A 25,690-nucleotide genomic window follows, 5' to 3' on the forward strand; every position below is an offset into this window, starting at 1 on the left:
GCCCCTAGGTCAACCGCATTCTCTATAACCCCCCGGTATTGGAGGTCTCTGCCACAAATCTCTAGTGCGATAAAGGGGCTCAGTACCCCTGAGAAAAAGCTTATCTGACTAGTATCTCGTAAAGTCCTCCATAACTACTAATACAACTTCTATTTTTGGATTGGAAGAGGAAAAGGGAAAGACAAAAAGTAAAGCAAATGTTACTTGAATAACACAAACCCACAAAGTTTTCACACCTGTAAACAATGTGCCAAATGTTTTATTTCTCTCATATGCAAGTAATTGCCTCTCAAAGCATTTTTTAAAAATGCATTATTACACTTTACCAATGAATTATTTCTGTCCCTGGAGATTAAATCAAATCAAAATGTTACAAATAGTATCAGTATGATATAATTTCTTAAATATATAGGACATTGTCAACAGCTGTGATTCATATGAAAAATATAATCAGATATCTCAAATTCCTAATTCTGTTTTAAAAACACAAAACACTAGAACAGTTGCTATGAAATTACTGATAATGATCCCTTTAATAAACTGCAATTAACCACTAATACAGAAATTCAATTTAAGCAAGAAGTTTTATATATTAACAGAAAAAAATAATTTTGAAAAAGTAATGACAAACAGAGATCAAACATTTGGGGCATTAGTTACTGCATTCTCTTTTTAGAATATACATTAAGTAACACTAGTAAAATTTAAAGTTTTATGACCAGGCCTTAAAAAACATGAATGATGATGACAGAACCACTACCACACATAAACAAAAATAGAGTAAACCAAGCGTGTCCACATCTCCATGAATTCAGTGATTTGAAATAAATGTTGTTATGTTAAACATTATGAGCAAATCTAAAGGTTCAACCAAAAAACTTATATATTTTTGAGTATTTTTTAAAGTTTTAATAGTTTATCTCTGATCAAGGATGGAGAAAGGACAAAAAAACAGTACTGCACTGAATTGATTCTCACAGGGCCTGCTCCCTCACAGAACACAGCATCATTATATATGCCTTATTTATATATAAAACAACCAAAGAATTTTCATTCTTCTTAGTAAGTATTTAAAATACATTCTAGGTGTGCATTAGGAGTAAATGTTAATCTGTGATGCCCTTAAAAGTCTTTCAACCTGTAAGAAACAATTTCTGGGAATATAAAAATATTGAATTTTACGTATTTCAGAGTCTTGAGAAACTTACAGTGCAATATTTTCATGTACCAGCAAATAATAATTGTGTCATATAAGCTCATCTTGAAAGAGCATGTAAATACTTCCAAATTTTTATGAAGGCAGAGTGTAGATACTCTAAGGTTTGATTGTCCACATTTTTTTATTAGAGTGCAAGGAGGAAAAATAAGCACCAAAGTAAAATATGCTTTATTAGGGGGAAAAACAGTGTTTTCATGAAAAGAAAATAGAAAACATGTCATTTCTCCCTTTAGTGACTTTTCTTCATTCAATTACCTGGCTTACCAAAAATGTTAACTCAGTTCAATTATTGAACAAATCACTCTTAAACAAAATGTCAGGATCCAACATTTGTCCATGGGTTAAAGCCTTTTGGCAGGCCGTGGTGGCTCACGCCTGTAATCCCAGCACTTTGGGAGGCTGAGGAAGGCAGATCACAAGGTCAGGAGTTCGAGACTAGACTGACCAACATGGTGAAACTCATCTCTACTAAAAATACAAAAAAAAAAAAAATTACCCAGGCGTGGTGGCACACACCTGTAATCCTAGCTACTCAGGAGGCTGAGGCAGGAGAACCGCTTGAACCCAGGAGGCAGAGATTGCAGTGAGCCAAGATCGCACCACTGCATTCCAGCCTGGGTGACAGAACAAGACTCAGTCTCAAAAGAAAAAAAAAAAAAACCAAAAAAACAGAAATAAAAAAACCTTTCAAAGAAACTAGTCATTCTAAGCTCATTTCTTATTCTTCAGTAAGGCTTTAATTAAATATTAACTATTGACCTTTACGTCACAATTTTAATATTAATAAAAATTTCATTCTGAGTTTGAAGTGACGTTTCTTCAAGGGTCTGACCCATTTGGGTGGCGGCGTAGAAGTGGACTGCTGGCATATACATGGTTACAAAATTAGAGTAAAAACTAAAGGACGAAAAAACTAGAAAACCCAATACTAGCTATTCTAGAAAAATAAAACTAAAGGATTGCTTGAAAAATTGTCTTTAGCAAGATAAAGGAGAGTGATTTATAGACAAAACCAGTGATTGTTTTTTCTCCCTGTTGGAGCCCCTGGGGTCTGTGTTAAGATGGCATTTGGGGTCTGAGAAGTCTCACTGATGACTGCTTCATCAATTTTTGCTGCTGTCTCGTTGACTGTACATCCTCAATGGCATTACATGCTCTCTGTAAAGTAAAATACTTATTATGAATTGTATAGACAAGTATAGGCTCATTTGGTTGAAGGGAAAGGAATGAAAGCAAGGGCTGAAGCTCTCCAAACAGGACCAACAGCTAAGGACCAAGGATACAGTCCAGATGTGTCATATAAAAGTAAGACCTTTGCACCCAACTGAGTCCACAGCATATTAAGTTTATATATCCATCCATAGTTATAATTGGGAGAGCTTTGGGAGAAATAATGGTATTCATTATAAGAGGCTTTTAAAAAAGTATTTCAGCTAAAAAAAATTGAGGCATGCTCTTTAAATTGTTTACCTCTGCTGTGGCGGTGTCCTTCAGGTAAACTTTTCGAACACAGCCTTGATTGGCACTGTCTTTTTTGTGGAACAGACCCTGTTCCTGTTTCGAAAGAAACAATGACAGAAAAGAAATTATTCTGAGGAAGAAAAAAATCGTAACTTTTAATTGTATACTTAAATGTCAACTCTATTTTATAACAAGTAGGCTAACCAAATACACATACTCAAGCAAGATATGAAATAAATCATCTTGGAACAAGGACAGAATTTCCATATGTGAGTTGTTAGAATTTATAAAATTGGATGAGCATACATCTATCTGTATAAAATAATGGCTTTCTGCAGGCTATGATAAATAGCCTACAGAAACACCACTTGGTAACTCATCACATCTGACAAATCAAAAAACCCTTCCTTCATTTCTTTGGCTGATACATAAAATTTCTGTATAATGTAAAATACATTGAGTCAATTCTCACCATTGATGTGAAAGAAAAGTGATAACTGAGGAAACTGTAAAATATATGCGCAGTGACATAGTCTTTCCTAGTTTGAAAACTACATTTCATACACCAAAACATTCCTTAAATTTTGACACTCTACAATGCAGTAATGCTGAAATACAAAATGGTAGGGTAACACAGTGTTTCATTTTATTTGTAAATTTCCATGAAAAGATAAGTAAACATAAATTAAAGGGTAACAGTACCCACATCTATAGCTATTAAATTTCACAGTAAATGTTCTTCTAGATACTAAATTTCCCAGTAAACGTTTTGCCGACAGTTTCACTAATAGAAATAACATTATTGTTTAGGGAAAAGAAATGCACTAAAGAAATTGCCATATTTAGAATAATAATGTATAGTTTTTTAAAGGCATGAAAATAAATTTATAATATATAATGTAATAAACATATTTCAAAGAAAGTTAAGTACTTGAGTCTAAGAACTAAGCAAAAGATGGAGTATCACTTTTACAAATTACTATGTAATTAAAATAAAAGTGCTTCCTTACAAAATGATGGGAGAAAAGACATAATAGTGTTATTACACACTTATATTGTATTAGCATTCCATAAATGCCAAATATTATAAAACATGGGAATTCTGGATATATTTATTTTTATCAAATCACTTAATAATCTTCTAAAAACCTAAAAAGAGGGAATCTTTCCAGAAATGTCTAAGATTATAGCAACATGGGTGTCCATATGAAGTTAAAAAAAAAAAAAACCTCTCCTATTTACTAATGCTTAATTCTACCAAAAACAAAATATCAGCATATCAGAATCTTAATTATTTGGGTGAGTAGACTGATATTTCACTCTATGCAATCAAGACTGCCAGAAAATAAAGTACAGTTATACAAATAAATTGATTATATCTCAGCATACAGTAGTAATAACGACACTAATCCTTCAAACATTTTGTGTAGTTAACTGCAAAACAGTCTAAAAGCAATGAATTCTTAGCTCTAAAGGTGTGACATGTTTTCTTACCTTAACTGAAATTTTTAGCACATTTTCACTGACACTAGGAGGAAATATAAAATCTTCAAATGGACATTGCCAGTCTACAGACATAAGGCCCAGGATTTCAACTTCCTTTATACACAACACTCGCCTATTTTGCAAAAGAAAACAAAAACTTACAGTAAATGATGAAGACAGTTTATTCTCGCTAATATTTCACTCTGCTGGATGGCAGAGGTAGCACTTGCTTAGTAAACAATATAAACTGGCACTAAAAAAAAACCTGCTTCATTTTTTTTAAGTCTAGATTACTGTCAAATAAAGAGCAAATATGACACCTACCAAGTAACAAAGTAGACTTTCAAAAATTCGCCTTCTGTCAATCTTGCAGAATTCAGAAAAGTGTAACTTTTTTTTCTTTTCTATTTTTTCTTTCTTTTTTTGGCTAACTGACCAAAAGCTGATAGGGAAATCATCTTTGGAACACATAAGAAACAGGCTGTATTCTCATCTGGGGAGCAATAAAGGTAGAAGCCCCTGACAATGTTTTACTTGGGAAATTATTAATTGCTCTTTACTGTCAGCCATTTATGCCTTCCAGTCAAGAATGAACGTGAAGGAAATGTCACAAACCTTAAATGTCAGCAAAGATTCACTTGAGGCCTACTAATAAAGATCATATTTGAACACTTTAATGCTAATATACTTTATCACAGAGTATCTTATTTTATTCAATGGCAAAAAAAAAATAACAGAACCCTTAAAGGGCATCCACATTGATTTCTCAGTGTGTGATTCATTTTGATTACCGATATAACTATACTTAAAATGAAGCTTCTATTACAGAAAGCAAAATTACAAAAGAAGAGGGCTATTAATTCAACAAATATTTAGGGTGCCAGAGAAACAAGGAAGATAATTCTGCTTGAGAGGTGCTCACTGGCTAGAGGAGAAACAAACATGTTAATAAACGCTACAGCACAATTAGACAAGTGCTGTAACAGTGTGCAGATTAGTCTTTTGGAGCAAGACAGAGAGAGGAACAGATCATATTGGTAAAGTACGTGACACAGGAGTTGATTTTTGAAAGGAAGGAGTTCTCTCTGTGGGTAAGGGAAATGACAGTCCAGACAAAAGGAGGAACACACTGACATATAAAGGAGCACAAAAAAGGAAAGACTTATTTGAGGAATGTGGAGGCCTGCAGCTGGAATACCAGATAGATACCATGGTGAAGTGGCGAGAAAATGAGCTTAGCACCAGACCTTGAAGGGCTATTATTTTTCCTTTAAAAAAATTTTTCACTTTTAATGAAACCGGAAATGACATGATAATGTTGTTTCACTTTTAATGAAGAGGAAATGACATGATAATGTTTATCATTTTAGATTCACGGTTCTGGTGGTAAACAGAAGGGAGGTGGCAAAGAGAGTGGCAATAGACAATCAAGGTAGGAAGTTATGGCAATATAAATAGTCCAATCAGCAGACAATGAAAGCCTCAAGTATGGCAGTGGCTCTGAGAAGGGGGAAGAAGGGCTAGATTCGAGATGTTTAGAAGGTAGACATGAATCAACATGGTGACCAATGGAGTGTGGAGAACTGAAATAGATCCCTGGCATTATATTTCTCAGCAGAGGTGCTATTAAATTTTGGACTTGTATAGGATAGTCTCGTGCACTGGACAAAGTTCAACATCCCTAGCCCCAGCCTAGTAAGTGGCAGTAGTGTCCTACAATCAGTGTGGCAATCTCCAACACCACCATACATTTCCAAACAGTCTCCACTGCCCACACTCCTGGCCCCAGTCAATAATCAGCTGACCGAGCTAAGGATGGCTGTTACAAATCCTCGTGCCAAACACAATTCACTATTCCAAATATCTTTAAACTCTTCTCTTTACCATCCCAATAATACTACTGTTCACCTTCCACCTAGAATGTCTCCTTCATTTTCTTCCTCTTGCACTATGTTTACCAGGGTTCAAATCTTGGTCTTCTAACACACTCTCTCAGAATGGTCTCTCAGAAAGATCTCAACTCCAGATTTTTATCCAAACTCCGTCTATCTATCTATCTATCTATCTATCTATCTATCTATCTATCTCCCTCCCTCCCTATCATGTATTCCCTTCTCCTCTACATCCACTAAGTCACCAAGCCTTGTCTCAAAAGTCAAATCCTCATTCTTTAGGCCCTCCCCACTTCCTACCATGATAGCTGCCACAGTCTTTATGGTGGACAGAATTCTAAGACAGTCTCCAAGATTCCCCAACCCTGGTATATATCTCTGTATAGTCCCCTGGACTTTGAATATAATGGATTTCACTTCCAAGATTAGGTTTTATTATAAGGCACAGGTGACTTTAAGCAAAAATAGTTTATGTAGGTGGGCCTGACCTAAGTTCATGGACTCTAAATCTGGCTAAGAGACCAAGAAGTCAGAGATTCAAAGCACCCTTGCTGGGTTGGAATAAGGGTACCTTCTAGGAGCTAAGAGCAGCCCGCTGGCTGACAGAGGTCAAAGAAACAGGGATCTTAGAATTCTGCCAACAACAGCAAATGAGCTTTGAAGTGGATTCTGTGGTAATTTGTTATGCAGCAATAGAAAACGTATACAGTCTCTAACTGGTCTCCTTGCCTCCGGACTGATTCTCTTCCAGTATAACATCCAAACCGCCAAGGATCTTTTAAAACTACAAGCCTCATCATATTACTTGTTTACAAACCTTCCGTGGGGCAGAAAAAAAAGAGAGATTACTCATGTGTGTACTATTCTGTGTGAGAAGCTACAAGTGATATCAAAAAATAACAGACAGCCAGGTGTGATGGCTCATGCCTGTAATCCCAGCACTTTGGGAGGCCAAGGTGGGAGGACTGCTTGAGCCTAGAGTTCAAGACCAGCCTGGGCAACATAGTGAGACTCTGTCTCTACTAAAAATACAAAAAATTAGCTGGTGCATGCCTGTGGTACCAAGTATGCGAGAGGCTGAGGTGGGAGAATCACCTGAGCCCAGAGAAGTCGAGAATGCAGTGAATCACGATCGAGCCACTGCACTCCAGACTGGGCAATGAAAATGAGAATCTGTTTCAAAAAAATAAAATAGCAGACTACACCTTAAGCAAAAACCAGTGATTCTCCATCACATTAATGATAAAACCTAAACCCTTAAAATCTTATGAGCTGCTACCTATGACTCATCTCCCAACACTAACACCCTACCATCCAGCCATTCCACACTGATCTTACTGGTCAAAGTGCCATACTGTTGTATGCCTCCGCTTGCCTCTAGTTTACCTATGCAAGAGCTACATACTCAAGACTCAGCTCAAGCACTCGCTCATCTATAAAAGCCTGACACTTTTCCCATGACACTGTGGTTCCCATCTTACGGTATCAAGAGTTTTCCCTATGTCCTCAGAGACTCTGTCCATCGCTTTTCTTAGCACCTATCACACAGTGATATCATTGATAATTTGTAGCCCCCCGCCCATTAAAATAGGTAAGGAACAGAGATGTAACTTTACCTCTGTGTCCCTGTATTTGTCATATGTTGATGGTTTTTTTTTTAAAAGTCTGCTCAATAATCAATTTCTCAATAAATATTACTAAAATAAACTATAGCAGAGTTAGGACCAACTAGTGAAGCTATAGCCTAAGAAATTTAGGTCATGAGAACTTGTGTTTTGATTTTAAAAACTCATAAGAAAAAAAAATTCGGGGACTAAGTTTTGGGTGAATTTCAAAATAAAAAAATGCTATATACTGAGAAACTCAATTAGTAATCATTAACATGTCAATAATACATTTGACAAAAAGGGCTAATATCATTAATTTGCAAAATGCTCTTTAAATTCAGTAAGAAAAAGACTAACATACCAATGAAAAATGAGCAAAGAATATGAACAAGTAATTCACAAAGTAGCAAATATAAACAGATGAAGATATATTAAAAGGTACAGGCTCAACGGTAATCAAAGAAATGCTAATTAAAACAAAACATTATTTTCTACCCATCAAGTTAGCAAAAAATAAAAGTTTAAGTGATAAAACCTAGTCTCAGCAAAACACAGGAGAAAGAACACTTTCATATATTGTTGAGTGGTATGTAAAAAACTGATACAACTTTCCTGAAAAATGACTTGGCAATATACAGAAAGGACCTCAAAAATCTTCACAACTTTTAAATTAGCAATCCCCCTTTTAAAATTTTATTCTAATAAAGTAACAGAAAAAGATTTGGTTACAAATAAGTAACAATAAGATATTAGGGGAAAAACGTCCAATAGTGAGGGAGTAGTTGAATAAATTATAGCATATCCACAAATACAAAATTATGTAGTCATTAAAAATCATGTTGTCAAAGAATATTTAATGCTTTGGGAAGATGATCACAGTATATTGTTACATGAAAAACCGACAAGACTAAAATGTAATAATGCATTTTTTTGTACATAGTTTTTGTAAAATGTGCCAGCTAATGTGGTTATCTTTGGGTGCTGAGATTACTGGTAAAGGATATTTTTAGGGGCGATCATATAATCTGTTATTCAAACCAGGATGTTTTTAAGAATGAAAGGAATAGCTATTGATAATTATATAGGGACAAAACGTGCAAGCAAACCTACTATGTCCTAGGCAAACTAGAATGCATGTATGGTTAGTTATTTTCTTTTTTTTTTTTTTTTTGAGAGAGAGAGTCTTGCTCTGTTGCCCACGCTAGAGTGCAGTGGCACAATCTCAGCTCACTGCAACCTTCGCCTCCCAGGTTTAAGTGATTCTCCTGCTTTAGCCTCCTGAATAGCTGGGATTACAGGCATGCGCCACAAAGTCCAGCTAATTTTCTGCATTTTTAGTAGAGATGAGGTTTCACCATGTTGGCCAGGCTGGTCTCGAACTCCTGACCTCAAGTGATCCGCCCACCTCAGCCTCTCAAAAGTGCTGGGATTACAGGCTTGAGCCACCATGCCCAGCCTATTTTCATCTCCTTATTGTCAATACTGGGGTGGCCAAACTGCGCCCTTCAAGCCAAATCCAGCCCAAGACCTGTTTTAATATATAAAATTTTACTGGAACACAGCTGTGTCATTCTTGTACATACTGTTTATAGCTGTTTTCTTACTATTAGGGCAAAAATAAAAGGTTGAGAAACACAGTATGGCCCTTAAAGTCTAAATTTTACTCTCTGTCCCTTTAAAGAAAGTTTGTTGACTCCTGATCTATGTTATCTACAATGAATAGCCATAACTTTAGCAATAAAAATTATTTTGGATGTGGTGGTGCATGTATGCCTATAGTCCAGGCTACTTAACAGGCTGAGGCTGGAGGATCACTTGAGTCCAGGAGTTTGAGTCCAGCCTGGCCAACATAGTGAGAGAGCCCATTTCTTTAAAAAAGAAAATGTTATTTTTAAGAATACTGAATTTGGAAGAAATGCTACTATTTTAATGTAATCATTAAAGGTCTAACTGATTACCATAATGATAACTACCTCAATCAAATAAATTCTTGTTAGAAAGAGTCTACTAAGGCCAGGTGCTGTGGCTCATGCCTGTAATCCTGGCACTTTGGGAGGCCAAGGTGGGCAGATCACTTGGGGCCAGGAGTTCAAGACTAGCCTGGCCAACATAACAAAACCCCGTCTCTAATAAAAATACAAAAATTAGCTGGGCATAGTGGTGCATGCCTGTAAACCCAGCTACTGGGGAGGCTGAGGCACGAGAATCACTTGAACCCAGGAGGCGGAGGTTGCAGTGAGCTGAGATCACACCACTGGACTCCAGCCTGGGTGACAGGGTGAGACCCTGTTTCAAAAAAAAAAAAAAAAAAAAAAAGGAAAAAGAAAAGGAAAAAGAAAAGAAAAGAAAAGAAGAGTGAAAAGAGAAGAGTAAAAGGAAAGGAAAAGGAAAAGGAAAGGAAAGGAAAGGAAAAGGGAAAAGGAAAAGAAAGGGAAAAGGAAAGGAAAGGAGAAAAGAAAAGAAGTCTACTAAGTAAGATTAGCAAGGAAACCAAGTCACAGTATTTACTGGTCAGGTATATTTTACTAATTACCTCCTAAACAACTCCATCTCAGTCACTAGATTTTAAATAATGATGATTTTTCAATGTACTTGAAGAAAAACCAAATATATAATGTATACAGTAATATTCCCATAGAATGGCTTAAATCAAATAAGTACTAAGTATTACCAATAAGTATTACCAAAAAAACCCCAAATTGATTCTCATTGCCTAGTACTGAATTATATAAAAGTGATACAATTTTAAAATGAATTAACACATTGCAACAGCTAAGTACAATATCTAAGACAAATAAACATTGTTTTTGGCTTAATCTATTGAAGACAATATAAAATTATGGACATAAAAAATAAGTGATTGTCGGCCGGGCGCGGTGGCTCAAGCATGTAATCCCAGCACTTTGGGAGGCTGAGGCGGGTGGATCACGAGGTCAGGAGATCGAGACCATCCTGGCTAACACGGTAAAACCCCGTCTCTACTAAAAATACAAAAAATTAGCCGGGCGTGTTGGCGCCCGGGAGGCTGAGGCAGGAGGCTGAGGCAGGAGAATGGCGTGAACCCAGGAGGCGGAGCTTGCAGTGAGCCGAGATCGCGCCACTGCACTCCAGCCTGGGGGACAGAGCAAGACTCCGTCTCAAAAAAAAAAATGAAAAAAAATAATAATAATAAGTGATTGTCAAAGTCATAAAATTTGCTTTTTAGATTGTTTTGTGAATATTTTTAACTCTTAACTAATGAGCAAATCACATGACTAGAGAATCCTCTCTTACAGGAGGATTCTTACATGACTGGTTAACCTCTCTTATCCTGTCATTCAGCTTTCCTTTCTTCCCATTCAAATAAATTTAAATGCAGTCATGAGGAATCTAATGCAGATTTTGCCACTGTAAGAACTTTGCCTTACTCTTATAAAGTTCAACACTAAGAAAATTCTGAAAATTATTAATATATAATTGTCATTTTGGGATAAGTTTACTATCTAGGATAGATCCCAGGAAAATAAGCTTGGTAGTTTAGTCTAAGTTCTTGTATTTGGAAAAATTATCTACCACAATCAAATGCTTACGAAAAGCCGAGATAAACATATAGAAGTAATGCCACCCTTTAAAAGTGGTATGCTAATCACTCAAAATAAAACTTAGTAAGAAAAGTGATTCATGAATTAATCCTCCATAACTGGACTTGTAATTCATGAATAAGGGTATCACTGTTACAGGTATAAAGCCTATTCTACATTCTCTCAGTAGTTGTGTATCTTGGATAAGTCCCTAAGCCACATTGAGCCTCAGTTTCAGCATCTTTAAGATGAGGAGGTTGGAACAGAAAAATCTCAAAGGACCTATTTAGATCTGTATTGTTGTGATTCTATGAAAATGAACATTTTGCCATTCACTTTGGAGAATTTTAAGTACAATTCTCCAACTCTTCGCCATTTTAGCCTTCAAAATTCTTGTGACCTATGCAACTAAGTACTATTCGGAAAAATGTCACTTCAAGTCAGTACCTATTTGTAACCATAAGGATTGTCTTCTTGCTTCCAGGAATAGCACAGTGGTATCGGTAAGTCTCTCCTTCCAACTTTTTGATATGATTCTGAAAAGGAAACCAGGCTCTAGATTTGGGAAGTATATGCATTTAAGTAGTATCTACAATACTGTATATTAGCTAATTATAATAATAGTGTTAGGAAAAAATTAATTAGAAATAAAAGCACAATTCTACATATTGGTACATGAAGCTAGAAAAATATTCACAGCATGTTTGTAAGTTAACTTCCACTGTTGCCTTAAAAGAAAAACATGTATTAAATGCTTACCAAGTGGTCTTCTGGTAAAATACATTTTGTTCTGTAGTAACTTAGACATAATAAAATATCTACCAGCAATTATCACACATTTTAATTAAGAAACATATGCTAATATAAAATAACTACATTAACATTACAGGGGATTTGAAATAGGGGTCATTGGTAGGACTTTAGGGTGGGTCTCTGAACCACCTAATATAAAATAGAAAATTTTGAAAATGTGGTTCTAAAACTTTTTTCAGAGCAGTTAATATTTTTTGTCAGTTTTTTTTTTTATCACGGGAGGGTCTGTGATCTCTCTCAAAGATTAAGAACCACTGGTTTACATAGAGATATTAAAAGATATTATACACATAATAAAATTCCAAGATAATTAATGTTTAATGCTTTGAACATTTGATCTTATACGTTAAACATGCGTGGGGAAGTATATTTATATATCAAGTTATATTTCTTATAGAAAAGAAAATATGACAATATTAATATGAACAATTTCTAAGATTTCAAAATAGCTGGCACAATTTATTTCTAAAAACAAATATGAGCATAAACTAATTCAAGTATAAGTAGTAGCACATTAAAACACATTTATTTTCCTTTTCAGCTATCTCAAAAGTATTGTGACTTGAATTAGTCAAATATTAAAAACAAGAGTTTTTTTATAGTGAATGCTAATGAAATACTATTACTGACATTATATATAATGCATGGTTGAAAATAGATAATATATATGAAAATACAGAACATAAATATACTGAATAAATAAGACCTTGACATTTTATGACCAAGAATATAATGCCAATATTATTAAAAGGATAATATAATCAATATAACCACAAGCAGAGAAATCACACTTGATATTATTTCAATGCTTAAATATACATTTTTTTAAGTTGCTTGGTACCTAGTCATTCCTTGACAATTGCAAAAAGCCATGAATAAGGAAGAGGAATCCACAAAGAACTGGGATCTCATCTTCAGAATGAGTCTCAGAGAGGAGTGCAGATTTCACAGCAATAGTTACTTGTTTCACAATTCACTTGTGCGAATTAGTTAAAATCTTTTAACACTTATGCCTTAATTTCTTCAAAGAGAAAATGGGAAATGAATTTAATAATGTAATGCATTTATCTTCAGCTAGAAATTTAAATATGTTAAAATATTTAGATCTGAAATGCAAGTACAAGAAATACTACCCACTTTCTATCTTGTATGCATTTTCGTTAGTTATTAGGCTATTGTGCTTCAAGCCACTGATAGTTTTTAAAATATAATTTATCACCATAATACACTTTAGAAAACTTGTTTTCAGCACTACTAAAAACCCACTACACTCTGAGATTCAGATTAAGATATTCAGTCACTAATGGCAGCAGGGAAACCAAATTAGTTGATAAAATATTCATGTCCCCTTCCCAAAAATGCAACTTGAGGAATTTAACAATACTTTGCAAAAGCCCTTTACCCAGTAATTCAATTTTTTCAAGTAAATTCTAAGGAAATATGAAAAAGCAAACAAGATATAAAAAAGCAAAATCTATAATGGTGTTTATTACAGCATTATTACTGTTAGTAAAATAATAAATTTAATGTCATGAATTAAGAAGAGTTAAAAACACAATGTAATGTCACCTCAATAGATGGTAATACAAGAATTAAAAATGCTAATGAGGCATTTCTAAGAACATGGAAAAATATAACTAAAACTAAAAAGTAAGAAATGCTGTTTTAAATGTTGTATGATCATAAGTATGTGAACCAAAATGAGTATTAAATGACTATATATACATACATATAATGTATGTATATATGTATGTGTAAATATGTGTGTATGTTTGTGTACATGTGTGTATATATGTGTGTATACACATGTGTGTATATACGTGTGCGTGTACATATGTATGTGTATATATATGTATGTGTATATATGGGTATATTTGTATGTGTGTATATATGTGTATGTGTATATATGTGTATATTTGTATATATGTTATACATATGTGTATATATGTACATGTGTGTATATGTGTATGTATGTGTGTGTATGTGTGTATGTATATCTGTATGTGTACATATATGTATGTGTGTATATATGTATGTGTATATGTATGTGTGTGTATAGGTATGTGTGTGTGTATATATATGAAGATTAGAGGATAAGTAGAATAGTACATCTCATGAAAATATAATATATGATTCAGTAACTCTCAAAGCTGCATATTAAAGAATACAGAGTAGTACTTAGGAGAAAAAGGAAAACGAGGATCAAAAGATCCCTAAATACATTATTTAGAATTTGGCCATATTGCAAAGGGCTAAAAAGATATACTTTTATACTCTAATGCTCTTTAATATTTCCATGTTTTGTTATACTTGGTCCCTTAAGGACAGAAGGCTTCTTTTGTATATCCAGTACAGTCTAAATAATCAATAAATATTTTTACCCAGCTAATTGATCACAGCAAGTTGGGCAAAGAATGAAATAGCCTAAATATTTCAATTATCCATGCCCACACTTGACATCCACGACAAAAACTACCAAGTCCTCTCATTAGTATATAATCATTCTTCTTTTTCCAGTAATTATAATAATGCACTAAAGTTTTAAAAGTTGTCTGATATCTCAATAAAAACTAAGAAATCAGACAAGACTATATGTTCAGACAAAATAATTAAAAGTTTCTTGAAGTTTTGTGCTTTTTGACAGAGTTATAAAAAGATATCACAAGGAAAAAATTAATAACAAAGAGCTAAACAAAACAATTAAGAAAAAATCTTAAGTTACAGGAGTTCTCAAAAGTAAGTCTCAGTAAAATAGCAATATAACCAGTAAAATTAAAAATTGTTACTTTTAGAATCTCAGGAAGGGTAACTATTGGAGATGATTTAAGTCAGCATCTTGAATTAGTTATTTGTGCTTGAATCTCCTAGAAAACTGCATGTGGTGACATTTTTGCCATTGCTAAATTATCTAGGCACAAGAAAGGTTTGTCAGCTACTTTTAACATTTACATGTTTTGTTATACTTGGTCCCTTAAGGACAGAAGTAATTTCCTTTGTATATCTAGCACAGGCTGGCTTTTGGATGTCAGTCTTTCTTCTTTAAAGTGCTTAAACATAAAACATTCAATTTATTATTTTGATAACTGCAATCCTTAAAATACATAATCCAACTGAACAATTATATGTTAACAGTGTCATTCTCTTCAAATATACAACACATTAAATCTAAGTTTATACTTTGGCTTCATTTCTGAGGAGAAGCATGAAAGTTGCTAGATAAGACATTGTTAAATTAAACATTTCCATCATTTATTACAAGAAAAAGAAATTGAAACATAACTTATGTTGAGAACTAAGAGGATACTAATTACAAAAATAATGATTATAATTATTTTTCTCTAAGATAATAAACCCTCTCTAAGGATTTAAAAGCAAAAGGTTGGTTTTTGAAAATAAAGAAATCTATGTATTCAAGTGCCACATAGCAATTTGCCTAATTACATGTTCAACTTCTATCTACATTAATTAAAACTAATAATTATGAAATAAGCGTAACTAACAAGGAGATTCAATTTTTGAAAAGCAGAAATGCTAAAGGCTTAAAATGTATATAACATAATTATAAAATGACTATCATTTATTTAGCAACAGTACCAAGGGGTTAAACAGGAAAAAGAGGGAAGAGGAAACATATCCTCAAAATTCATGTGCCAACTATTACTTGAGGTCTAAGGGCAGGCTCAGAGCAACTGACAATCCAATTATTTAAACAGATGCTCCAGTTAATAGTCCCGTAACTTAAGCAAATTTAGAGCCATTTGTGAAACAGAAAGCTATGTAATTCCATCATCAAGACTCACAAACATAAACATATTAATTGGACATAATAATTGTCCTGTTTTTCAATTTTACCTGAAATGCACATGAACACCACAAGATAAAATTTTTGAAATGATAGTAACAATATCTGCTTCTGAGCTCAATAAAGTCTTTCCTCTATTAAACGGAGAAGAGAGTTGATTCTCTGCATCCCTTAATATTTTATACTAATCTCTTATTTCTGGACAGTATTACCAGGAATACCACAAGTTTTTATTTGTAGTCAAGCCCACTACTCTGAAAAGTTCAGATGGAGGTGAGAGTTTCAAAGAAAATTTCATTAAAATTGACAATGGAATTCACACACAGTCAATTAATACCACAGTTTGTTTTGATTTTTAAGGATGAAATCAAGTAGTAGTTTAGGAAACATTTATTCCTGTATTTCCAGTTCTTGCTGTGCAGGCAGAAAAACAAAGAAAATAAAGTTAGAAGCATGCAGAAAGATAGATAAAATGTAATCATATACAATAAAAACCAAAGGAAGAACAATTAAGAGGCATTTTATTTTAAAGTCAAGGTAGAAAAATATTAATACATTTCTTTTGGGGGAAAGCCTGTCATGGAAGAATAGCAATTTATATACGTATATATTATCAAAATATAATCAAGTTAAAACTAAAATAAAAGCCAAAAAGCTCTTAAATTTTCTTTAAGGTTTAACAAGATCATAATTATACATAATCTTTTATTCTCTCATCTAGTTCTAGTTACTGGAATAAATCTAGATTTACAAAGTAGCGCAAATAAATTAATTTGGTTGGGAGAAATGGAAGCAATGAAGTTCCAATAATTAGCTACAAAGCAGGAAAACAAAATTAACAATGTTAACTAAATGAGCTATCACAGAAATAATGATATAGCCTATGACTTAACATTATCTTTTCTGCACACAAAAAAAGCTTTGCTCCTATGTAGAAAAAAACATCAGTAATTTCCATTTAACACATGCTAAAATGAAAAACAAATAATCAAATTCTACTCTAGAAACTATGTATAATACTTAAAGAAGTTCAAGAATCAGGAACTTTAAGAACCACCTATGAAATCATGGGCCTAGAAATCATTAAAATTCCATTTCACTCGTGACCATGAAGAACAAAATTTACCTCAAGTAAGTCAGAGCCCTCAGATTCCTGTCTGTCATAAGGACGAATGATGCCATCTTCGTGGATCAGGCGAGGGGGACGGAGGCTAGATACTTCCTCAGTTGATTCTGCTGCCCTGAATAAGGCATCAGAGTAAGTATAAGAAAATATGTGAGTCTTTCAAAATAATGTGTGTGTTGATTAAATACATAAATATTTCACAAAAAACAATCAGTAATTTTAAATAACTTTCCCCAAATAATGCAAAAGTATTAAAATCAAGTCTGTCTGACTCCAAGTCCCCTAACCTTTTCTAAAATAAAAAGAAATATCAAAATAGTAAAAGCAGGACCTAGCTCATCTACTCTTTGTATCCTTGGTGTCTAGCACAGGGCTTGGCACATGGTAGGTAATAAACATTTGTTGAATAAAAGAGAAATTCAGCCATAAAATGTCTTTTCTTTTTTTTTTTCTTTTTTTTTTTGAGACAACGTCTCCCTCTGTTGCCCAGGCTCAAGTGGCACGATCTCAGCTCACTGCAACCTCTGCCTCCTAGGTTCAAGCGGTTCTTGTGCCTCAGCCTCCCAAGTAGCTAGGATTACAGGTGCCTGCCACCACGCCCGACTAATTTTTGTATTTTTAGTAGAGACGGGGTATCACCATGTTTACAAAATATGTCTTTTCTTATTCCTTTCTGGTGGCACTCTATGTTTTAAAGTTACCACAGCTTTCAATTAGACTTTAAGATCCTTAGGAGCAGGCAAATAATCGAATCTATTTACGTAATCCTTGTAATAATTAGCACACAGACACATACCTTGCACATAGTATGTACTCAATTACCTCTGAATGCCTTGGAAGGTACTACTGGCCATATCTATGATTCCACCAGTTGGACGAGCCACGGCACCCACAAGCCCTTTTCCAATTCCTTTAAAGAATCCGGCAGCTCCTTCCTTTTTGGCACCTTCAGAAAACCAATGACCATGAATGGATAAAGACATTTTTAAATGAGCAAGTTTGAGCTCAACCAAAACCTGGGCCAGATACTGAACTGTTTTACCCAGGAAGTTACAAAAATTTGGCTTTCTAAAGAAGTTAAATGCAATCCTAATGTGATAAAATAGTGGTTTCTCAAAGTGTGTTAGAAAGGCGCATTCCTGGGCCCCACCCCAGACCTACTGAATCAGAAACTCTGGGGGCGGGGCCAGCATTTATGTTTCACTAAGCACTCCAGGTGATCCTGACACATGCTCAAGTTTGAGAACTACTGATCTAGGAGTCTCATCAGTACCTGCAACTTGCAGGTGTAAGAAGGGACCAGAAAACATTCTCTTTTTTAATGCTGACCATCAGATTTTTCAAGGAGTGTGCTTTTAAAAAATATATAACAACTTTATTGAAATGCAATTCATATACCATAAAATTTACCATTTAAAATGTACAAATTAAATTTTAGGATAAATTAGCTTTTAGTATATTCAGACTTGCACAACTATCACCACGATCCATTTTAGAAAATGTTTATCATTTCAAAAAGAAACCCCCTTTCCATTAGCAATCATTCCCTATTTCCCCCAACCTCTCCCCACCAAATCCTACTCAGTGTACCTCCATTCCTCCCTGCCCCTCCCCACGTCCAGACTAGGTAACCACCTAGAGATACTTTCTATCCCTATGGATTTGCCTATTCTGCACATTTCAGACAAATGGAATTATGTAATATGTGGTGTATTGTGACTTTTTTTTCCACTTAGCATCATGTTTTCAAGGTTCATCCATTTTGTAACAAGTACCAGTACATGATTCCTTTTTATGACTGAGTACTACTCTAATGTATGGAAATATCACCTTTTGTTTATTCATGTATCAGGTGATGGACATTTGGGTTGTTTCCATCTTTTGGTTATTTTGAATAATGGTGCTATGAACATTTGTGCACAGTTTTTTTTGAACACCTGTTTTCAATACTTCTGGGTATAAACCTAGGAGCAGAATTGCTGGGACACATGGTGACTCTGTGTTTAACTTTTTGAAGCACTGACAGACTATTTTCCTCCAAAATGACTGCATTATTTTACAGTCCCACTAGTAGTGTATGAGGGTTCCAATTTCTCCACATCCTCTTAACACTTGATTCTAGCCATCCCAGTAGGTGTGAAACGGTATCTCATAGTTTTGACTCGCATTTCCCTGTTGACTAACGATGTTTAGCATCCTTTTATGTGTTTATTGGCCATCTGTATGTCTTCTTTGGAGAAATGTCTATTGCTCATTTAAAATTGTGTTATCTTTTTATTATTGATTTTTAATAGTTCTCTATATGTTCTAGATATCTTTTATCACATATATGATTTGCAAAAATTTTCTTCCATTCTGTGGGCTGTCTTTTCCCTTTCTTCATGGTTATAGCACAAAAATTTTAAATTTTGATGAAGTTCAATTTATGTATTTGATGAAGTCCAATTTATGTATCTTTTCTAGCAAAGTTTTGCCTAATCCAAAGTCATGAAGATTTACTTCTATATTTTCCTCTGAGTTTAACAGTTTTGCTCTTACATTTAGGTATTTAATCCATTGTGAACTCATTTTTATATATGGTACAGGTAGGGGTCCAATTTTGTTCTTTTGCTCATAGATATGAAGTTGTCCCAGCAAATTTGTTGAAGATGGTTCTTTCCTATTGAATTATCTTGACATCCTTGTCGAAGATCAGTTAACCATAAGTAAGAGTCTATTTCTGACTCCTTCTGAACTCTATTTCTGAATAGTATCCCACTGTTCTATATGTCTATCCTTATGTTAGTACTACACTGTCTTAGTTACTGTAGCTTTACAGTAAGTTTTGAATTTGGGAAGTAGAGGTCCTCCAACTTTGTTCTTTTTCAAGACTTTTTTGGCTATTTTGGAGCCCTGGCATTGCCATATAAATTTTGGACTTGGCTTGTCAATTTCCACAAAGAAACCAATTGGGATTTTGATAAGGATTGCACTGAATAAGTAATGTGCTTTTTTAATGGGATAAAAACAACAACAGCAAAACTGAATAAATTTCTACTGAGGGCCCAAACAAATCTAGTTTATCTCTGGCCCTGCTAAAAATAGCATTCAAAGTCTGAAGTATGATCTACTACTTAACCTCTCTGCTTTCTGAGGAAAATACATTCATTGAGCAACTTAAGGCTACAAATATAAAATTCAGTCAGTAATTTTCTCAATCAAGTATATAGCAGCAATAATATCTATTATGTTTACTAATAGCATCAAGTCTTCAGACTTTGTAAAGGAAGGAAATATTTTCAACGTACCTTCCACAGGTTTTGTTATTATTCCAGTCACTCCACCAACAACTCCCTGAAAGAGAAATCAATCATATAGTTTAGACTGAATGGAAGGTGTTTAATTTTAAACCAACCACTAGAGGTCTCTACAGACATACTGGAAATAACAACAACAAAAAAAAATTGAAGACTTAACTTGATAATGTGAACAACATACATATATAAGTTAGCACTATGATTTTTCAAATATTATATCACAGCAAATCTTAAATGAAAGCATTTTATAAATTTTATAAAAGAAACAGGAGTAAAGCAAGTAAAAGGATTTTAAATCTGGTTATGATACCAATCAGCTATGTAACCATGGGTAGTTGATGAAATCTCTATAAATCTCAGTTTCCACATCAGCAAAATGAGTGAGTTGAGCCAAATAATATTTACGATCTAATTATAAATTTTAAGGAGTTTACATTGTAACTTAGTGGAAGTGTAGAAAACTGAAAATAAAGGGCCCTCCCAAGGATAGCTAATAACCTGGCAAATAAAGTGCCTTAGTAACTGTAACACCCAACATTACTAATTATTATCAAAAAACACAGCAGTTTCCTGAAATTATTTCCAAAATTAAAACATGAATATACTAATACATTCTTAATCATTGTGAAGTAATGGTAGTAAAATATCTGTATATTCTATAAACACACAGAAAGAGAACTGATGGATACACACTTAAATTGGAAACAGGTGAGAGATGATTAGGGTATTCTAGCCTTACTTATAATGTTTTATTTCCTTATTAACAGAATAACTTTTGAGTTCTTATAATTATAAGAATATTCATACATCACCTATATAATTAAGCAGTATTCATATATTACCTATATAATTTTAAAAGTATTAAAAAGTAATGAAAGGCAGTTCCTGGATTATCAACAATTAACTTTCACACATCCCTTCTACAGAAACAGTCAATTGCTGATGACCTGCAGAGCTCCCTCTCCCTCTAGTTTCCATCGGTACCATGTATCTCTGCTTCACACTTCCTCACCTTCTACACCAGTACTACCCTGTCATCATTACAGTTTTACGAAATCCGGCAATTCAGGGGACAGATCTGGTGGTGACAATGGGGAAGGGGAGCAAAAAGGAAACTGGAAAGTCCATGATTTATCATTCTTTCTATTCCTACAGGCCTAGACTCATAAGCTGCATTCTAAGTTTCACACAACCAGCTAGAATTTTTTTTTAAGTTGCAGATTTCTTAAATATTCAGCAGAGAACTTACTCGCAGAAAGCCCTTTCCTCCTCTGGCCAGGCTGTCTCCAAAATCTTTGGGCTGTCGACTCAACTCTTCTCTTCTTTTTTGCTGATATTCCTTGTCCATTGTAATTGCTGCCAAACCTTTCCCAACAGAACCAGTGATTCGAGATACAACTCCTGCTGCACCACCTACCAAAGACAAGGGATTAATTTCTAGAATATACAAAGAACTATACAAGGAACTCAACAGCAAGAAAACAATCTGATTTTAAAATAGGCAAACAATCTGAATAAATATTTCTCAAAAGGAGACATACAAATGGCCAACAAGTATATGAAAAAATGTTCAAGATCAATAATCATCAGGAAAGTGCAAATCAAAACCACAGTGAGATACTATCTCACCCCAGTTAGAATAGTTATTATAAAAAAGACAAAAAAAAATCACAAACGCTGTCAAAGAAGTGGAGAAAAGGTAATGCTTACACACTGAGAGTGGGAATATAACTTAATACAGGTATTATGGAAAACAGTATGGAGGCTCCTCAAAAAACTGAAACTAGAATTATCGTATGATCCAGCAATGCAACTACTGGGTATATACCCAAAAGAAAAGAAATCAGTATATCAACAGATGTCCGCACTCCCATGTTTACTGCAGCACTAGTGACAATAGCTAAGATATACAATCAATCTAAGTGTCTATCAATGGATGAATGAAGAAAATGTGATACACACACACACACACACACACACACACAACAGAATACTACTCAGGCCTTAAAAAAAAAATGAAATCCTGTCATTCACAGCAACTTGGATGAGCCTAGAGGACATTATGTTAAGTGAAATAAGTCTGGCACAGAAAAACAAATACTGCATGTTCTCATTCACATCTGAGAGCTAAAGAAGTTGAACTCATAGAATTAGAGAGTAGAACTGTGGTTGTTAAAGGCTGAGATGGGTAGGGGGAGAAGAGGATAGGGAGAGATTGGTTAATGGATACAACATCACAACTAGATGGGAGAATAAGTTCTAGCATGCTATAGCACTGTAGGGTGACTATAGTTAACAACAACTTATTGTATGTCTTCAAATAGCTAGAAGAGAGGGTCTTGAATGTTCCCAACACAAAGAAATGATAAATGTTCGAGGCGATAAATATGCTAATTACCATATTTGATCACTATATATTGTATACATGTATCAAAATATCACTCTATGCCCCATAAATATATACAATCATGTGTCAATTAAAAATAAAATAATTTTTTTAAGGCTCAGAGAAGTTACATTGTTTATATAAACAGCATTATCACAATATATAGCATGCAATTGCTTTAAACTAATAGGTGCTTAAAATTCTGTCTCATACAAAAAATGCAGAAATTAACTTTTCCCATCTAACAAGAAAAGGAATAAAATTATTTAATTAAAATGTAAAATTATTTACATTTATTCAACACTACAAAGACATATTAAAAAACCAGCAGTCCACTGTTAACTTATTTTTCATTTTAAAACAAAGGAAACATGTCTTTTAAAAGGGATTATTAAGAAAGTGATCCCTCCTTTAAATAAAAGCATTCGTTTTTAATAACAACATATTTCATAACAATATAATAAAAAATATATACATATACACAAATATGTGATACATACCTACTGTGTGTCCAAAGAGGCTTCTCACTCCAATCACTAACCCCTCTGCAAATTCTTCAGGGCCTTGAACAGCACCCTGGCAAAAAAAATAAAAAATAAAAAATAATCTTATTATTTAAAATTTAAATAAGTTTCAGACTTTTAATTTAATAGTTCAGAGTTTGCAAGAAGAATCCAAATCTGTAAAAATCCATAAACATTGTGATGAATCAATTTTCACTTCTACCCCAAATATGGATAGAATATCTATTGTGTTTGAAGACACTTTCAACCTACATGATCTTAACAAATTCTTTTTTTTTTTTTTTATCTTTTTATTATTATACTTTAGGTTTTAGGGTACATGTGCACAATGTGCAGGTTTGTTACATATGTATCCATGTGCCACGTTGGTGTGCTGCACCCATTAACTCGTCATTTAGCATTAGGCATATCTCCTAATGCTGTCCCTCCCCCCTCCCCCCACCCCACAACAATCCCCGGAGTGTGATGTTCCCCTTCCTGTGTCCATGAGTTCTCATTGTTAGCAAATTCTTTAAGTCAAAAGTTGGATAGGTATAAATCACTGGCTTCAATTACAATTTGAAGTTGGCCTCCCAGAACTAAGTTTCATCAGATTGCTAAAACAAGCTGCAGTGATAACAAGAGTAAGAGCCCACAGATTATTTTACTGTCTTATTCTCCCATTTATTTTCTCTGCTTTATTCTTCTAAAACCCTCATACACTGGGCTGGCTGCTAGACCCTTTAAATGGAGGGGAATAGGTTAGATGACAGCTTGAATGTGAAACAAACTTTGCTTTCAGTGCCCTATTAGTCCCTTCCACAATGGTGGAACAGTCTTGAAAGTCTTAATCTACACAGCACTCTAAATATTCTTACAACTACATTAAATCCTGGCAAATGTGGGCAGTGCCCATTAAATTCTAAACAATCATCCAATGTTATCTCATGTACCTTTAAATAAAAATATAAAATTGATATACTTTTGTGATTTGAACATTATTCAATTCCCGGATACAATTACAATGCAGATTACTATTTGTTATTAAAAAATAGACCATCTGTTTTTCTATACCTATCCTTAAAATAAGTAAGAAGTCAATACCTGGAAGGGTTCATAGAATAAAGCTTCAACTCCTTCAGACAGACCTCTAATTAATCCAAATGGGTTTCCAAGTACATCTAACCCCAATACAAGGACATACATCTGTTTCAAGAACTAAAAAAGAAAAAAAATTAAGTCCTTCACAACTATTGTAAGAAACATCATAATGAAATAGAAAAAAAGAGATTTACTGATAAAATTAAGTTTGTGTTAAAAGAAAGCTGTATGGAATAACCACCACTACCTCCACTAATTGATCTTTTACTGTGTGCCAGGCACTATGCTAATACTTTACAAACAGCCTTTAAATTAGACAGAACTAGGTTTGACGCACAGGCTGCCAAGTAGCAGTTATGTGACCTTGTGCAAGTTATTTAGTATCTAACAGCCTGTCTTCTGATCTATAAAATGGAAGGTCAGGCTGGGTGTGGTGGCTCATGCCTGTAATCCCAACACTTTAGGAGGTTGAGATGAGAGGATCACTTGAGGCCAGGAGTTAATGACCAGCCTGCGCAACATAGTGAGACTCCATCTCTATAAAAACTCAAAATTTTTTAAAAAGGGAAGTTACACTGTCCTTGCATGGGTGAGTATGCATATTAAATGAATACATAATTCAGTAATTGTTAGTTGTTTTTAGTATTACTTTACCATCGTTATTAATAAATTAGATGGAAAATAATAACCAAAACAAAAGGGAAAACATATCCTCATTTTAACATGTAACAATCATAATGTCTGTATATGTAATAGGAGAAAGAATATTCCAGCAGTGGAAGGAAAGGAGATGTCACCATGCAGTTCCATAGTATAGCAACTGTACCAAAGTGACCTGCAACAGCTACTGTTTCTATGCATACATACTTGAACCACAGAGTAACTGAGGCACAGGGAGGAAACGGGCTTAGAATTCTGCTTGCAATTCACTAGATTATATTCAGAAACTATAATCACTGAAGAAATCACGTATAATGACTATAAAGTCACTATTCTTTCCCAAAGTGATAAAAGTATAATTGCAAAGTCAAAAAAGGAACTGGAGGAAAATTTTCAAAAGGTGTATAAAGAGGGGTAGAACTAAAGAAATAGAAATTAATCATTGAAGAAAACCACTAAATAAGGAGATTTCAAAGTGAGGTAAATTAGATAAACATTACTGCACACCATACAGTCACATGCAAACGTTTTGCTGTTTTATGAAGTATATTCCTTATGAAATACTATGATAGGAAATTACCTGTTCACTGTAATGCCTAACGACACTCCATATAAGCTGATCTCTCTTGTAGAATTGATATCGAATTTCATAATAAGCAAGTCTGGGAGGAGAAAAAGGAAAGATTCAAAGATACTAAGATTATATGATTAGAAAAAGGGACTTAAAATTTGAATGACAGCTAATGCTAATCATAGTCAATTCTTTCACAATTGACTTC

General features: G+C 34.1%; 1 protein-coding gene across 7 annotated transcripts in view; it reads right to left on the bottom strand.

The window, feature by feature from the left end:
* Nucleotides 1-227: 227 nt before the first annotated feature.
* Nucleotides 228-25,690, bottom strand: part of VPS13C (vacuolar protein sorting 13 homolog C) — a 192,724-nt gene continuing 167,261 nt past the window's right edge. For 2 of the 7 annotated variants that reach the window (XR_004030533.1, XR_004030529.1), the window contains 11 exons: nucleotides 25,492-25,573; nucleotides 24,255-24,368; nucleotides 23,148-23,223; nucleotides 21,511-21,674; nucleotides 20,253-20,298; nucleotides 17,788-17,911; nucleotides 16,966-17,080; nucleotides 11,672-16,253; nucleotides 4,175-4,298; nucleotides 2,690-2,773; nucleotides 228-2,377 (listed from right to left, as the gene is read on the bottom strand). Coding sequence is in view for 2 of the 7 variants with exons in the window: in XM_030814508.1 (XP_030670368.1) it covers nucleotides 2,276-2,377; nucleotides 2,690-2,773; nucleotides 4,175-4,298; nucleotides 11,672-11,760; nucleotides 16,966-17,080; nucleotides 17,788-17,911; nucleotides 20,253-20,298; nucleotides 21,511-21,674; nucleotides 23,148-23,223; nucleotides 24,255-24,368; nucleotides 25,492-25,573 (1,120 nt within the window). In the remaining 5 variants the exon portion in view is untranslated. The remainder of the gene's footprint in view (nucleotides 2,378-2,689; nucleotides 2,774-4,174; nucleotides 4,299-11,671; nucleotides 16,254-16,965; nucleotides 17,081-17,787; nucleotides 17,912-20,252; nucleotides 20,299-21,510; nucleotides 21,675-23,147; nucleotides 23,224-24,254; nucleotides 24,369-25,491; nucleotides 25,574-25,690) is intronic. The other 5 variants (XM_030814508.1, XM_030814507.1, XR_004030531.1 and 2 more) reach the window with 4 other exon arrangements.

This window comes from Nomascus leucogenys, chromosome 6 (genome assembly GCF_006542625.1).
Source record: "Nomascus leucogenys isolate Asia chromosome 6, Asia_NLE_v1, whole genome shotgun sequence".
In the NCBI taxonomy this organism is placed as follows: Eukaryota; Metazoa; Chordata; class Mammalia; order Primates; family Hylobatidae; genus Nomascus; species Nomascus leucogenys.